The following is a 17,684-nucleotide window of genomic DNA, read 5'->3' on the forward strand; positions in this document are numbered from 1 at the left end:
TTCCTGCTGTCATGGACCTAGTGACTACAGAGAGACAGTGGGCATTTCTCTTCACTCAGGATACCAAGTAGAGGTTTCCATTTGGGAGAGTCAGACAAAAAGGACATCTATTCTTCATAATACGTGAACATGACAATCAAAATAATATTATTGGGTTTGGGGGGAGATGTGCCTTAGATAAGTTAACTCTGTAAGCCTTCTTTAAAATTTTTGTAAAGATTTGGATGTCCTTTTTTGATATTATATGCCCAAGTTTTGTACAGTATGATGTTTATTAATTAGGATAAATGAACTAAAACACTGAGGAGTTGGTGTCTAGAAATACTTAACTATGACAGTTTTAATATTTAATATTTCTTTTACTAATGCATATTGTGATACTAAAATATTGACTTACTCAGTGAGTGGAAATATAGTGAGGTAGTTAAAAGCATGGACTTTGGAGACAGAAAAACCAATTTCAATCCAGTCTTTGCCACATGCCATCTGGGGACCCCAGGCAAGTTACCTACTTTTTGAGTTTTTTTTTTTTTTTCACAGTAGTGAAACAGAGATAATGGTAATACCTAATCTCATTATTTTGAAAATTAAATAAGGATAAATGGCACATAGTAGGTATGAAATATTAACTTTTAGTATTTTTTATTATTATTACTACAACAACAACTACTACCACAGTGTGAAGCCATTAACTCAGATTTCCTGTCAGTGAATTGCTCCTTTGGTTGTTAGATGATCTTAGGGAATAAATATTAATTCACCAGGTATGATAAGGATATTATGGTTATATGGAAGAAAGTCTTCATCTTTTAATTTTTAAGTCTTTCTGTGGTAATCTACTGTCAAATGGTTTAGGAAGAAATGTATATGTATATTGATGTGTGTATGTGTGAAGCAAATGTGGTAAAATATTAGTAGTTGAATTTACAGGGTGGGCATATGGAGTTTATTATACTATTTTTTCTACCTTTTTCTGTATTTGATATTTTCACAATAAAAAAGTTTAAAAGTTGGCCTCCTAATTAACAGAGCTCTTTATTTCCAGGTACATGGAGTGCTGCATGCCACCTCCTGTTAGTATGGCAGAAAGCTCTGCTGTATGTATGGCAGCATCTGTTATTAGGAATGCCAAACAGCCCCTTCTTGTCATCGGGAAAGGTAGCATTGAATGGAACTCTAAATCTTGCTAGGCTTTCAAAAGAATGCTGATTCTGTTTAGAAATTGTCTTCATTATTTATTAGCATTGGCTCTGATGTTTGAAATTGGAATAAAAATTCTCTTTATTCATTTAGCATTATTTATTAGTTTTGAAATCATAGAATTATTCTAGAATGCCTGGAATATCACCTATTACATTTCTCTTTTATTTTGTAAATTTATTTAGTTTATTTATTTTTGGCTGCGTTGGGTCTTCGTTGCTGAACGTGGGCTTTCTCTAGTTGTGTCGAGCGGGGGCTACTCTTCGTTGTGGTGTACAGGCTTCTCATTGTGGTGGCTTCTCTAGTTGCAGATCATGGGCTCTTGGTGCACGGGCTTCAGTAGTTCTGGCACACGGGCTCAGTAGTTGTGGCTCGTGGGCTCTAGGCACACAGGCTTAAGTGGTTGTGGCACACGGGCTTAGTTGCTCCTTGGCATGTGGGATCTTCCTAGACCAGGGATCGAACCCATGTCCCCTGCATTGGCAGGCGGATTCTTAACCACTGCACCACCAGGGAAGTCCCTATTACATTTCTTATGAATAAAATGTGTTTCTTTCCATTATGAAGATTACACATGAATATTATTAAAAATTTGGAAAATCCAGAAGATTAGAAAGAAGAAATCCCTTCATACAAAGAAGATCATTTTAACATATAGTACTTTTGTATTCCTTTTTGCATGTATATTTTATACCTTGTGATCATACTGTATAGACAGTTTTTTATTTATTTATTTTTTGCGGTACGCGGGCCTCTCACTGTTGTGGCCTCTCCCGTTGTGGAGCACAGGCTCCGGACGCTCAGGCTCAGTGGCCATGGCTCACAGGCCTAGCCGCTCCGTGGCATGTGGGATCTTCCCGGACCGGGGCACCAACCCGTGTCCCCTGCATTGGCAGACGGACTCTCAACCACTGCGCCACCAGGGAAGCCCTAGACAGTTTTTTTTTAAGTATACAATCTAATGTCTTTTGGTATATTTACAAAGTTGTGCATCCATCACCACAATCAATTTTAGAATATTGTCACTACCCTCCCCCAAATTCCACATCCCTTAGCTGTCACCCCAAACCTCCTTAGCCCTCTGCCCCAGGCAGCCGTGAGTCTATTTTCTGTCTCTATAGATTTGCCTATTTGGACACTTCTTTTAAATAGAATCATATAATGTATGGTTCTTTGTGACTGACCTTTTTGATTTAGCGTAATGTTTTCAAGGTTCATCCACATTGTAGCATGTATCAGTGCATCATTTCTTTTTATTGCTGAATAATAATGATAATATATTTACTATAATTATATATAATATAATAATAAATATAATTCATAGTTATTATTGTTATTATTCCATTGTATGGATATACCACATTTAATTTAATCCATTCATAGTTGATGGACATTTGGGATGTTTCCACTTTTGAACTACTGTGAAAAATGTTGCTATGAACATTCATGTACAAATGTTTGTGTGGATGTATGTTTTCAGTTCTCTTCAGTATGTACCTAGGAGTGGGATTGCTGGGTCAAATGGCCACTCTATTAGACAGTTTCATATTATACTTAATTCATTTAACGTTAGAATAACATTTTCTCATGGTCTTAATTTTTTTCCCCAAATATAATTTTTAATGTCCATTCATGTATATACTAATACTTTACTGGCAGATATTTAAATCTTTGCCAGTTTTTGTTTGTGTTTAGAATAGCTGCAACAGACTTGTTTGTACTTAAAGCTTTTTCCATATTTAGGATATAAGATAGATTCCCAGAAAGAAAATTAACTAAGTTAAAATGTATTCATATTTTAAGGCCTTTGGAATATATTGTCCAATTGCTTTCTTCCAAGGTATTGTACCAATTTATACGCATGTCAGCAATTTACTATAGTATCCATTATATGTTCTAGACCTAAAGGGGCTATGAATCATCTATGACCATGCTAGTCATTTATCAACTATTTAGGAGATAACTACATAGAAACTAAAAACAGTTTTAGTAAAAATGGTGGACAACAGAGAAAAATTGAAGTCAGAGCTGAGTTGTGTACAGCTATGTGATATATTAGCTCTGTGACCTTGGCAAAAACTGCTTTGAGTCTCAGTTACCTCACTTGTAAAATAGAGATTAGCTACCTCAACAGTACTGTTAAAATTAAACAACAAAGTAATAGAAAGAGCTCAGTGGATGCTAGTTTTTGTACTTCCTTTAACCACCATTTAATGAATCCTTATGATAAGGCAGGGATTATAGAAAACATTTGTGGGATATATAGAGAAATAATGGTTCCTACTTATAAGTAGACAGACCTGGTCACAAATAAGTGGGGTGTGTGTAGAGAGCTGAGGTGGATTCCCAGGGGAAGCAGCAACAATGTTCTTGTTTAGGTGGTGTAGAAAGACCGTTCAGAAGAGATGACGCTATAGCCACCCCTTGAAATAATGGGTGACTGGTCACTGAGTGGACACAGAGAACCCACACATTCCAGGAAGAGGGAACTGAATGGACAAATATTGAGGCAAGAAGGAGAATACAAGGAAACTTTCTGGATTAAAAAAAGGGATTATTTTTCATCCTACATGGATGACAAAAGATTCTAAGGTAGTTTTATAGGGGGGAGCATTAAATTGAATCTGAATATACTATACTATTTACTGAGACTCAGTAGAGAATTTTAAGTTCTGGATATGGAGTAATATTCTACTAACCCTGAGAAAGAGCATAAAGTTAAATAGCTAAAACGATGGCCTTGATGACATTAGAAACGAAATCATTTCTTTTTTTTTTTAAACATATTTATTGGAGTATAATTGCTTTACAATGGTGTGTTAGTTTCTGCTTCATAACAAAGTGAATCAGTTATACATATACATATGTTCCCATATCTCTTCCCTCTTGCATCTCCCTCGAAATCATTTCTATATTCAAACAGTAAGTTGTTTTCAGTGCCATTGAGGGCATAAAGCATATGGTTATTCTGCAGGCACACAACTGTAAAAACAAATGATGTGACCCATTCAAGTTAGTCCGGTCATGATCACAGGATTATAGAGCCTATGAAGCGATATACAGAGCTTTAGAAACATAGGCCCCTTGTTAGAATTTCCATACACAGACTAGATGACAGTGCAGTCCTGGTTAGCTGGTGGTGGGGAGCAAAGTGTGAGGTTGCTCTTCCCTGTCAGGGCAGAGTCCTTCCTCTCCTACTTGCACCTACCAGTAGATGTGTGTCCAGGGAATTGTGAGTAGTAATCCAGTAGGAAGGTAGCATAGAACTGACAATTAAGAGCAGCAAGAGATGTGAAGTGCAAATTTTGTTTAGGGGTAGACATCTTTCAGAATAATTGATAATATTACTTGGGGGGGAAATTAGAACTATTGCCTTCTTAAACATTTTAAAATACCAAAGGTAAAAACCATAGTCACAGGACTTCCCTGGTGGTCCAGTGGTTAAGACTCTGCTTCCACTGCAGGGGCACAGGTTTGATCCCTGGTCGGGGAACTAAGATCCCACATGCCATGCAGCATGGCCAAAAAACAAACAAAAACCATAGTCACAATTTGTTTTGAGTTTAAGCCCTGAGCAGGAGAATGTTTGAGAAGTTCTAAAAGCAATTTCACATGAACTATTTTAAGGGTCACAGTGTCTGGAGCTTAACTGACTTGTCCAATACATTTCAATTTCTTGTAGGTGCTGCTTATGCCCGTGCAGAGGAGAGTATCAGGAAGTTGGTGGAGCAATGTAAATTGCCATTTCTGCCCACCCCCATGGGAAAGGGTGTTATCCCTGACAACCATCCAAACTGTGTAGGTGCTGCCAGATCCAGGTACGTGGCGCTCCAGATTTTAAATACAATGGCTTGGCAGATTCCAAGCTAATTTAAATTATTTTGTGACTTTAATGAATCTAGGAGAAGTTCTGAAAGAATCACGTAATTTTAAGCACATCTGTTTCTTTTCAGACTTTTCAACACTTTAAAAATGTTGTCCTCTATCTCCTGACTCTCATGGTTTCAGATGAGAAATCTGTAGTCATGAGAATCTCTGTTCACCAATGTAGTTGTCTTTCTGTGGCTCCTTCCAGAATTTTTTTTTATCTTTGTTTCTCAGCAGTTTGATTATGATGTGTCTGGACACGGTTTACTTTTAGTTTATCCTGTTTGGGGTTCTCTAATCTTCTTGAATCTGTACATTGATAGCTTTCACCAAATTTGGAAAGTTTCTGGCCATTATTTCTTCAAATATTTTTTTCCACACCAATCTCTTTCTCCTTTCTGTAGTAACACAAATATTAGGCATGTTGATATTGTCCCATAGGTCCCTGAATAACTGTTTCATTCTTTTTAATCCTTTTGTCTACTTTATATGTTCTATTTCTCTGCTGAGAACATTTATCTTCCCATTTATTTCAAGAGTATTTTTGTTTACCTTATGGAACATAGTTAAAATAGCTGGTTTAAAGTATGTGTTTACTGATTCTAACATCTGGATCATCAGTACAATTGGCATCTATTCATTATATTTTCTTTTGAAATTGGAATTTTTCTGGTTCTTTGTGTTTTGAATAGTTTGGGATTGTATCCTAGAATTTTAAATACTGTGTTGTGAGATTCTAGGTCATACCAAAATCCTCTGTAGAATGCTGATTTTGTTTGTTTTAGCAAGCAGTTAGCTTGGTTAGATTCAGAGTGCAGGTTCTGACTCACTCACTGTGAGCATGGTTCCAGGGTCAGTTGATTTCCAAAGCCTTTGCTATGCTCCTTTGGGTCTGTCCACACATGCCCAGCCCAGAGGTGAGCCCCAGCCCCAGTTCTGGATACAAACATGCTGGTTCATATCCAGAACTAGGGATTCCTTTTCTCTCTTAAGACGTAGCCCACCCATTTCCCAGAGTCCCTTTTCCTGGCCCTTATCGTATCACACAACAGGTGCTGCCTTTGAGGCAAAGTGGCAGGAAAAAAAAGAAAGATGAAAGATAAGGGGGATGCCCCCATACTCTCCAGACCACAGGGGCCCCTTTCCCCAGTTCCTCTTGCCTGAAAAATGAAGTTTCTCTTGGGATTTTAGCTGGTTAGGACTTACCACATTGCCGCTGTGCTGCCCTCAGAGCACAGCTGTGAGAGAGAAATAGAGAAAAAGAAAATTTTGGAGGTTTCCCCCCATGCTCTCAGGCATGCAGGGTCCCTTTTCCTGATCTTCTGGCCAAAAAGACACGGTTTCTCTCCGAGTTTTTGCTTTCCTTTAGTTCTGCAACTAGGACTGCTCTGAATCAGAGAGAAGAGATAAAAGAGGGGAAAACCTTAAAAACTCACCGCTTGCATGGGTCACTTCTTTGATCTCATCCCAGTCCACCCACTATTGTTTACTTTTCAGAAGCCTCAGGTAGTTGCTTTTTATAGTTTGTTCAGAGTTTCCACTGTATCACTGGGAGAGCTCGGCTGGAGTGGGATTACCCAGCCTTGGCTGGCACTGGAAGTCTCAGATTTTTTTTTTTTTTTAATTGACTTCACCTCATTCTTTTTACTGTTTTTTTTTTTTTGCCCTGCCACATGTGGCATCTTAGTCCCCAGGCAGGGATCAAACCCACACCCGCTGCAGTGGGAGCTTGGAGTCTTATCCACTGGACCTCCAGGGAAGCCCCTCTCCTTTTTAAATTTTTAAAACACACTTTCTGATAAACCATGTATTTTTTTTAAATTTCTTTATTATGAAATATTATAAATATACAAACGAGAGAGTAATTTAATGAGCACTATGTGACCACAACTCAACTTTATCAAATATAATATTAAGTAGAAACAAAAAATTACAGATTTGTTTGTAGTTCCTGCATATCTTACCTGATCCCATTTCCTCCCTCCCTCTCCAGTTTACCACTGTTGTACATTTGGTAATTTTCATGTTGTCATGCACACACTAAATTAATTTTGACGGTTTTTTTTTTTTTTTTTTTTTTTTGCGGTACGCGGGCCTCTCACTGTTGTGGCCTCTCCCTTTGCGGAGCACAGGCTCCGGACGCGCAGGCTCAGCGGCCATGGCTCACGGGCCCAGCCGCTCCGCGGCATGTGGGATCTTCCCGGACCAGGTCACGAACCTGTGTCCCCTGCATAGGCAGGCGGACTCTCAACCACTGCGCCACCAGGGAAGCCCTTTGACGGGTTTTTAAATGTCATGTTTGCTGTTCAATCTTTAATGCTGCTCATTTAATGCTATTTTAATAAGCTTATACGTTTACTTTTTTCATATTAGTATACATTGTACAGTAGCCAAATTAATTATTACACCATTTTTTTCTTTTAATATACTTTAACTTGGGTTGAGCTGAAGTTTATCTTCATTCCTGTTGAATTTTAAGAAGATAATATTAATGGCATTAATAATATAAAAAAGGTTGTAAGGGGCTGTAAATAATTGTATCAACAATTTCAAGGGTTTTGGAGTATCTATAAGCAAATCTATCCTTCCATTTTCAGTTTTTTTTTTTTTTTTTTTTTTTTTTTGCCTCTCCCTGTTGTGGCCTCTCCCGTTGCGGAGCACAGGCTCCGGACGCACAGGCTCAGCGGCCATGGCTCACGGGCCCAGCTGCTCTGCGGCATGTGAGATCTTCCCGGACCGGGGCATGAACCCGTGTCCCCTGCATCGGCAGGCGCACTCTCAACCACTGCGCCACCAGGGAAGCCCCCATTTTCAGTTTTTATCTGTTAGTTAAATTGGGTCCCACAGGACCAAAACAGTATATGAGGATAGCTTTTTTGACTATATAGTTGAAATAATAACTGAATTTCTGTGAAAAATAGCATAAGCCACTGCAGAATATAAAAGCAAAAAAAAAGATCCTTTTTGGGCAAAAGATAAGAAAAATGGGAAATAGCCAAGAAGTAGAAAAAAGAAAGCCCACGGCAGTTATTATAATAAAAATTATCCTGGAAAAAGGCATGACACTTCAATTGGATCAATAATAATGACAGTTGTATGCATCATTAGAGCCACATCTGAAACAAAATGATACAGTGTAAAAGCAAGCAAAGATGTATGAGGTAAACAAAAGGAAAGCAAAGGTTATTAATATTAGAGTAGATATCAAAGTAAATATCAAAAAATTGAAGTTATATTGACAAAAATACTAAGATATATAAAACTATTAGAAATATACTTGGTGTAATATTTTTTTAAAGCAGTTGGGGAAAGTGAATCAATCATCATAAAAATACCTGCTTCAAGGAATCAATATGAAGTATATATTAAGATTCAAATAAAGATGCGCAACCCAGTACTATTAATAACAAAGAAGATATCCAGCAGTTGAGAAGAGGTGAAATACATTTGTGTTCAACAAAATGTGTAGCCTTTAAAATTTGTATTTAAGAAGAACTTAATGATAAAGGAAAACATTTATGATAAGCAAAAGCACATGAGACATTTAGTGTATAAGTTCAACTATATAAAAATACACATGCATAAAAAAAGACTAGATGAAATTATGCCAAGATATTAATAATAGTTTATAAGTTGATAGTATTATTGGGAAATTTTGGCTTTTTCTTTATACTTTTCTGCTTTTTCCAGATTATCTACAGTATACTTGTATTAATTTTTCTAATGATAAAAAAGTAATAAATGATATAGAGTATAGATAAAGTCTTATGGTAGTATTTTCTACTTATTTCATCTTTTGGATTACCATTTAAATAGAATGGCTTCATAAATTATTTCAGTTTGAAAGATCAAATTTACCGTATAAGCTGATTCTCAAGAACAGTACAAGATCCAAATTATTTAGACTTTTCCAAATACTTTAGAATAATTCAAATAAGAATGTAGATATCTCTTTTGTTATATCACATTTTTCTTTTTAATAGGGCTTTGCAATTTGCTGATGTAATTGTGTTATTTGGTGCCAGATTAAACTGGATTTTACATTTTGGACTGCCTCCAAGATATCAGCCAGATGTGAAGTTTATCCAGGTACTCAAAGAGGAGAGATTGATTGATTGATTGATTGATTTTTGGCTATGTTGGGTCTTCATTGCTGCACTTGGGCTTTCTCTAGTTGTGGCGAGCGGGGGCTACTCTTCATTGTGGTGCACGGGCTTCTTATTGCAGTGGCTTCTCTTGTCGTGGAGCACAGGTTCTAGGCGCACAGGCCTCAGGAGTTGTTGTACGCAGGCTCAGTAGTTGTGGCTCACAGGCTCTAGAGCTCAGGCTCAGTAGTTTTGGCACATGAGCTTAGTTGCTCCTTGGCATGTGGGATCTTCCCGGACCAGGGCTCAAACCCAGGTCCCCTGTATTGGCAGGCGGATTCTTAACCACTGTGCCACCAGAGAAGTCCTAAGAGGAGAGATTTAAAATCAGAGCTATGTGTAGTTTATTGTTCTGTCCGCCATTATCAGCTCCGCTTTCTTCTTGGCTTTTGTAAAGAACTGTTTCTCTTTTTACAAAAGTAGAATTTTATAAATTGTCTGGCATAATTACAGGTACCAAAGTAAGCTGCCTTTTCAAGCCTATGAAACATAATGTACCACTTTACCGATAACCAGAAAACCTTTCAAAATCAAGTTTTCAATAGTTTGAAAAGCATAATTTGCCTCTTCGTCATAGTTCAAGTATATTTAAAGGTAGACAAAAGAGGTTCAAGTAGGAGGTAGATTAGAATAAAACATTCAGCATTGTTAGGGATCAAGTTATTCTTTTAGATTCCAAAACCTTCAAACACCCTTTGGCTGGAAATCTCTAAACAATGGTGCTGAAACTATGTGTTTGGAATAAGCTCTTGTATCTTTATGACCCCTCTTTATAAACCAGTTTCCTTACTGATATGAAAAGTACTTCCCAGAAACCTGTTTGCCCTACACAGATTGTGTAAAGGTATTTTAATGGCCTTGCTGCAATTGCTGTCTTCTCCCTGTTTACCTTTTACTTCCTAAGTCAACTTCTAATAGGGGCCATTGAAAACTAAAACCACAAACAAGCAAGACCTGGATTGTACTGGAAGATGCTGCCTCTTGATTACAGAATAAAGTGCATCCCCTTTGGGGTACCTAAATTACTTTTCCTCAAGAAGCTGTTTTCACTTGCCCATGGCCATCCAGAAATGGAGCTTCTGAGTAAATAGGATGAAATCATGCCGTTCCCTGGGAGTGGGTCTCAAAATGTGGTTCCTGGACCAGCAGCATCAGCACCTCCTGGGAAACCTGTTAGAAATGTATATTTTTGGGCCCCACTCCAGACCTCTTGAGGTCAGAAACTCTGAGGTGGATTCTTGCAGTCTGTGGCTTAACAGGCCTACCGGGAGGTTCTGATATATGCTGAAATTTGAGAACTCCTGCTCTGAATAAGAATTCCAGGGTAATTATGTAGAACCTTATTATTCATTACATTCAAAACTGTAATTGCTCAAGTCAAATGCATTCCTGTGAGTATAGTGGAACAATAGTAAAGTTCTACAGAGTAGATTTTTTTTTAAATTTTTATTTATTGATTTTTAGCTGTGTTGGGTCTTCATTGCTGCACATGGGCTTTCTCTGGTTGCGGCGAGCGGGGCTGCTCTTCGTTGTGGTGTGCGGGCTTCTCACTGCAGTGGCTTCTCATTGCAGAGCACAGGCTCTAGGCACACGGGCTTCAGTAGGTGTGGCATGCACGCTCAGTAGTTGTGGCTCGCAGGCTCTAGAGCGCAGGATCAGTAGTTGTGTCCCATGGGCTTAGTTGTTCCTTGGCATGTGGGATCTTCCCGGAACAGGGCTCGAACCCACATCCCCCTGCATTGGCAGGCAGATTCTTAACCACTGCGCCACCAGGAAAGTCCCCGGAGTAGATTTTAAAATGAAGGAAGATAGTGAGGTTTCTTTCTTTCTTTTTTTTTTTTTAATGAACAATTACACAAGGTTTAATAAAATTTTAAATGTTCAAGCCTAACTGACACAGCAATTTTACTTCTTGAAGTGATAGTGAGGTTTCTATACTAGCTATGATACTCATATAGTTCCGCGGATTTATACTTTTATCAAGAAACTTCTTGAATATCAAATCTTAATCATATGCTTATGTGTAACATGCACAGTCCATTTATTGTCTTAATTCTTAAAGATTTTTAAGAATAAACACAGCTTGTTCTTTAGCCTTGCCTCTTTTTTAGGTTGATATCTGTGCAGAAGAGTTGGGGAATAATGTAAGACCTGCTGTGACCTTGCTAGGAGACATAAATGCTGTCACTAAACAGGTGAGAGCTTTTGCCTGGGTTTTAGTTTATGTGGCTTGGTCTTTAGGGAAGTCAGTTCTTGAAAATGTTTCAATCTTGATTCACTTGGTGACAGGTCTATTAATATCTATTTTAAATAAAATTTATGATGGAAAGCTATTCTTTTTTTTTTTTTGCGGTACACGGGCCTCTCACTGTTGTGGCCTCTCCCGTTGCGGAGCACAGGCTCCGGACGCGCAGGCTCAGCGGCCATGGCTCACGGGCCCAGCCGCTCCGCGGCATGTGGGATCTTCCCAGACCGGGGCACGAACCCGTGTCCCCTGCCTCGGCAGGCAGACTCTCAACCACTGTGCGCCACCAGAAGCCCGGAAAGCTATTCTTAAATATAACTATGGAACTTGGTAAATCCAACTCCTTATGTATAGATAATTTGTATGTGGGAAAGCTAAGCATTTTTGAAAGGTGATTGAAAATTTAAAGGCATTCAGTCGGCAAACTGATTTCAGCTATCTGAAAGATTATAATACAGCTTCCAGAGGAACTGAACTTACAGCCAAGAAATGGCTTTATGTACTGGAAAAAATCTAACTTAGTATTTCTTTAGGCAATAAAGAGATTTTTACTCTTCAAACTGTAATCAGTGACTTATCCAGATTCTTATTGTTTGTATATAATTTATACATTTCACTGTGACACATAAAATATAGGCACATTTGTCACATGACTTTGGATACATATTGGTATCATTATCATGATTATACAAAATTAGGAGGTAATCCCCAATATTAAAACACTCTGGAGCATTTGGTCTGTATCATGGGAATCCCTAGGTATTGGGGCTATGAGTCTTCTTGCAGGGGTTCTTTGGCAGGGTGATTTTCCTTCTGTTGTCAGAGGCAGAGTAAGGCTTACAAGCCCCCTTGCCTGTGAAGTATGGAGGGGGTTACAGTTCTGCTTTGTTTTATGGGATGCCAGTTTCTGGTAGAAGTCGTCACTGAACCAAGCAGAAGCTTTCTGTGGTACCTATTTACCTTCTATCAGTTGTTTACTGCCCAGAGGAAAAACAGAGTATGAGTGATGTGAAAGGTAGGATACTGTAGCTGTGTTGTCTTTTTTAGAAGAGATTTTTATGCTAATATGATTTATTTTCAAAAAGGAAAGAAAAAGTTTCTGGTTTTTTAGCTTTTAGAACAATTTGATAAAACGCCATGGCAGTATCCTCCTGAGAGCAAGTGGTGGAAAATTCTGAGAGAAAAAATGAAGAGCAATGAAGCTTTATCCAAGGTAATATGGGACCCACTGAAACTCAAGAACGCTTCAGGTCCATGGTTCAGTTAGTTCTGTCATAGCATGACATTTGCATTCCTAAAATCATAACGTGTAAGATACACACACACATTCATATATGTATTATAATAAATATGGCACCTGAAGTTTCTTGTGGAGGTGGGCATTGGAAAGGTTATAGCTCGTGAGTTACTGTGAAGTGGTGGAAAGAGAGGATCTGACATTGGACAGAGAGTCGTAAGAGCCAGTGTGGATGGGTGTGGCTCCTTGTCCTCAGTTTGACCTTGGCACCAAATCACAAGAGATCTTTTGGAACTTTAAATCCTGGGGCATGTTGGGGCATGTTTGTCCTGTAAGATATAAGTCCACCAAGGCATGCATTTATAACAGATAGATGTTTCATCAAAAATGAAAATTTGATCTAATGTATAGCCACCTTTTTCTCTTTTTTTAATTTCTGCTTTATTGAGGTATAATTTTTTAAATTAATTAATTTATTTTTGGCCACGTTGGGTCTTTGTTGCTGTGCGTGGTTTCTCTAGTTGCGGTGAGTGGGAGCTACTCTTCGTTTGGTGCAAGGGCTTCTCATTGTGGTGGCTTCTCTTTGTCGCGGAGCAAGGGCTCTAGGTGCTTGGGCTTCAGTAGTTGTTGGCACATGGGCTCAGTAGTTGTGGCTCATGGACTCTAGAGCGCAGGCTCAGTAGTTGTGATGCACGGTCTTAGTTGCTCTGCGACATGTGGGATCTTCCCGGACCGGGGCTCAGAGCCGTGTCACCTGCATTGGCAGGCAGATTCTTAAGCACTGAGCCACCAGGGAAGTCCCTATGGAGGTGTAATTGATGTATAAAATTGTAAGATATTTAAAGGTACATCCTGGTGCATTGATAAACACACTGTGAAAGAGTTCGCCCCATCTAGTTAATTAACACATCCATCCCCTCACATTTATTTCATTTCATTTAATTTCATTTTATGTTAGTGACACCATTTGTAGCTTTCTTTTTCAATTAACTTTTGTATCACTGCTGGAAATTCTTTTGCAACTTCCTTATCTGCACTCATGGCTCTGCCTGATAGCTGAAGGCTCTGAAATTTATAGTAATGTATGAAACTACCAAACCATCCACTGTTAGCACTAAAATGAGCCACTTCTGCAGGATTTGGCAATTTTTGTTTAAACTCTTTGTATATGGATAGTGTTTTCTCTTTGATTGTGAGAAAAGTTGTTCCTGATTTTTTTTTAACATCTTTATTGGAGTATAATTGCTTTACAGTGGTGTGCTAGTTTCTTCTTTATAACAAAGTGAATCAGTTATACATATACATATGTTCCCATATCCCTTCCCTCTTGTGTCTCCCTCCCTCCCACCCTCCCTATCCCACCCCTCTAGGTGGTCACAAAGCACCGAGATGATCTCCCCATGCTATGCGGCTGCTTACCACTAGCAATCTATTTTACGTTTGGTAGTGTATATATGTCCATGCCACTCTCTCACTTTGTCCAAGCTTAACCTTCCCCCTCCTGTACCCTCAAGTCCATTCTATAGTAGGTCTGTGTCTTTATTCCCATCTTGCCCCTAGGTTCTTCACGACCATTTTTTTTTTTCTTTTTTAGATTCCATATATATGTGTTAGCATACGGTATTTGTTTTTCTCTTTCTGACTTACTTCACTCTCTATGACAGACTCTGGGTCCACCCACCTCACTACAAATAACTCAATTTCGTTTCTTTTTATGGCAAAGTAATATTCCATTGTATATATGTGCCACATCTTCTTTATCCCTTCATCTGTTGTTGGACACTTAGGTTACTTCCATGTCATGGCTGTTGTAAATAGGGCTGCAGTGAACATTGTGGTACATGACTCTTTGAATTATGGTTTTCTCAGGGTATATGTGCAGCAGTGGGATTGCTGGGTCATATGGTAGTTCTATTTTTAGTTTTTTAAGGAACCTCAATACTGTTCTCCATGGTGGCTGTATCAATTTACATTTCCACCAACAGTGCAAGAGGGTTCCCTTTTCTCCACACCCTCTCCAGCATTTATTGTTTGTAGATTTTTGGATGATGGCTATTCTGACCGGTGTGAGATGATATCTCACTGTAGTTTTGATTTGCATTTCTCTAATGATTCATGATGTTGAGCATTCTTTCATGTGTTTGTTGGCAATCTGTATATCTTCTTTGCAGAAATGTCTGTTTAGGTCTTCTGCCCATTTTTGGATTGGGTTTTTTGTTTTTTTCGTATTGAGCTGCATGAGCTGCTTGTAAATTTGGGAGATTAATCCTTTGTCAGTTGCTTCACATGCAAATATTTTCTCCCATACTGAGGGTTGTCTTTTCGTTCTTGTTTATGGTTTCCTTTGCTGTGCAAAAGCTTTTAAGTTTCATTAGGTCCCATTTGTTTATTTTTGTTTTTATTTCCATTTCTCTAGGAGGTGGGTCAAAAAGGATCGTGCTGTGATTTATGTCATAGAGTGTTCTGCCTATGTTTTCCTCTAAGACTTTGATAGTTTCTGGCCTTACATTTAGGTCTTTAATCCATTTTGAGCTTATTTTTGTGTATGGTGTTAGGGAGTGATCTAATCTCATACTTTTACATGTACCTGTCCAGTTTTCCCAGCACCACTTATTGAAGAGGCTGTCTTTTCTCCACTGTATATTCTTGCCTCCTTTATCAAAGATAAGGTGACCATATGTGCGTGGGTTTATCTCTGGGCTTTCTATCCTGTTCCATTGATCTATATTTCTGTTTTTGTGCCAGTACCATACTGTCTTGATTACTGTGGCTTTGTAGTATAGTCTGAAGTCAGGGAGCCTGATTCCTCCAGCTCCGTTTTTCATTCTCAAGATCGCTTTGGCTATTCGAGGTCTTTTGTGTTTCCATAAAAATTGTGAAATTTTTTGTTCTACTTCTGTGAAAAATGCCAGTGGTAGCTTGATAGGGATTGCATTGAATCTGTAGATTGCTTTGGGAAGTAGAGTCATTTTCACAATGTTGATTCTTCCAATACAAGAACATGGTATATCTCTCCATCTATTTGTATCATCTTTAATTTCTTTCATCAGTATCTTATAATTTTCTGCATACAGGTCTTTTGTCTCCTTAGGTAGGTTTATTCCTAGATATTTTATTCTTTTTGTTGCAGTGGTAAATGGGAGTGTTTTCTTAATTTCACTTTCAGATTTTTCATCATTAGTGTATAGGAATGCCAGAGATTTCTGTGCATTAATTTTGTATCCTGCTACTTTACCAAATTCATTGATTAGCTCTAGTAGTTTTCTGGTAGCATCTTTAGGATTCTCTGTGTATAGTATCATGTCATCTGCAAACAGTGACAGCTTTACTTCTTCTTTTCCGATTTGGATTCCTTTTGTTTCTTTTTCTTCTCTGATTGCTGTGGCTAAAACTTCCAAAATACGTTGAATAATACTGGTGAGAATGGGCAACCTTGTCTTGTTCCTGATCTTAGTGGAAATGGTTTCAGTTTTTCACCATTGAGGACGATGTTGGCTGTGGGTTTGTCATATATGGCCTTTATTATGATGAGGAAAGTTCCCTCTATGCCTGCTTTCTGAAGGGTTTTTATCATAAATGGGTGTTGAATTTTGTCACAACCTTTTTCTGCATCTATTGAGATGATCATATGGTATATGGTTATTCTCCTTCAATTTGTTAATACGGTGTATCACATTGATTGATTTGCATATATTGAAGTTTCCTGGGATAAACCCCACTTGATTTTGGTGTATGATCCTTTTAATGTGCTGTTGGATCCTGTTTGCTAGTATTTTGTTGAGGATTTTTGCATCTATGTTCATCAGTGATATTGGCCTGTAGTTTTCTTTCTTTGTGACCTCTGTCTGGTTTTGGTATCAAGGTGATGGTGGCCTCGTAGAATGAGTTTGGGAGTGTTCCTCCCTCTGCTATATTTGGAAGCGTTTGATAAGGATAGGTGTTAACTCTTCTCTAAATGTTTGATAGAATTCGCCTGTGAAGCCATCTGGTCCTGGGCTTTTGTTTCTTCTAAGATTTTTAATCACAGTTTCAATTTCCGTGCTTGTGATTGGTCTGCTCATATTTTCTATTTCTTCCTGATTCAGTCTCCAAAGTTGTGCATTTCTAAGAATTTGTCCATTTCTTGCAGGTTGTCCATTTTTTTGGCATATAGTTGCTTGTAGTAATCTCTCATGATCCTTTGTATTTCTGCAGTGTCAGTTGTTTCTTCTCCTTTTTCATTTCTAATTCTGTTGTTTTGAGTCTTCTCCCTTTTTTTCTTGGTGAGTCTGGCTAAAGGCTTATCAATTTTGCTTATCTTCTCAAAGAACCAGCTTTTAGTTTTATTTATCTTTGCTATCGTTTCCTTTATTTCTTTTTCATTTATTTCTGATCTGATCTTTATGATTTCTTTCCTCTGCTAACTTTGGGGTTTTTTTGTTCTTCTTTCTCTAATTGCTTTAGGTGTAAGGTTAGATTGTTTATTTGAGATGCTTCTTGTTTGTTGAGGTAAGATTGTATTGCTATAAACTTCCCTCTTAGAACTGCTTTTGCTGCATCCCGTAGGTTTTGGGTGGTTCTGTTTTCATTGTCATTTGTCTCTAGGTATTTTTTTATTTCCTCTTCGATTTTTTCAGTGATCTCTTGGTTTAGTAGTGTATTGTTTACCCTCCATGGGTTTGTATTTTTTACAGATTTTTTCCTGGAATTGATATCTAGTCTCATAACGTTGTGGTCAAAAAAGATACTTGATACGATTTCAGTTTTCTTAAATTCACCAAGCTTGATGTGTGACCCAAGATATGATCTATCCTGGAGAATGTTCCTTGAGCACTTGAGAAGAAAGTGTATTCTGTTGGTTTTGGATGGAATGTCCTATAAATATCAATTAAGTCCATCATTTTTAATGTATCATTTAAAGCTTGTGTTTCCTTATTTATTTTCATTTTGGATGATCTGTCCATTAGTGAAAGTGGGGTGTTTACGTCTGCTACTATTATTGTTTTACTGT

The 17,684-nt window shown here is 38.1% G+C and overlaps 1 protein-coding gene across 5 annotated transcripts in view; it reads left to right on the forward strand.

Annotated features, from left to right (window-relative positions):
• The window catches only part of HACL1 (2-hydroxyacyl-CoA lyase 1), a 42,995-nt gene that overhangs the window by 8,584 nt on the left and 16,727 nt on the right, over positions 1 to 17,684 (forward strand). For 4 of the 5 annotated variants that reach the window (XM_007470631.1, XM_007470630.1, XM_007470634.1 and 1 more), the window contains 5 exons: positions 1,046 to 1,158; positions 4,883 to 5,018; positions 9,051 to 9,156; positions 11,324 to 11,407; positions 12,569 to 12,670. In XM_007470631.1, the coding sequence (XP_007470693.1) occupies positions 1,046 to 1,158; positions 4,883 to 5,018; positions 9,051 to 9,156; positions 11,324 to 11,407; positions 12,569 to 12,670 (541 nt within the window). The remainder of the gene's footprint in view (positions 1 to 1,045; positions 1,159 to 4,882; positions 5,019 to 9,050; positions 9,157 to 11,323; positions 11,408 to 12,568; positions 12,671 to 17,684) is intronic. The other variant, XM_007470633.1, reaches the window with a different exon arrangement.

The sequence above is a fragment of the Lipotes vexillifer genome, unplaced genomic scaffold (genome assembly GCF_000442215.2).
Source record: "Lipotes vexillifer unplaced genomic scaffold, Lipotes_vexillifer_v1.1 scaffold418, whole genome shotgun sequence".
NCBI lineage: Eukaryota > Metazoa > Chordata > Mammalia > Artiodactyla > Lipotidae > Lipotes > Lipotes vexillifer.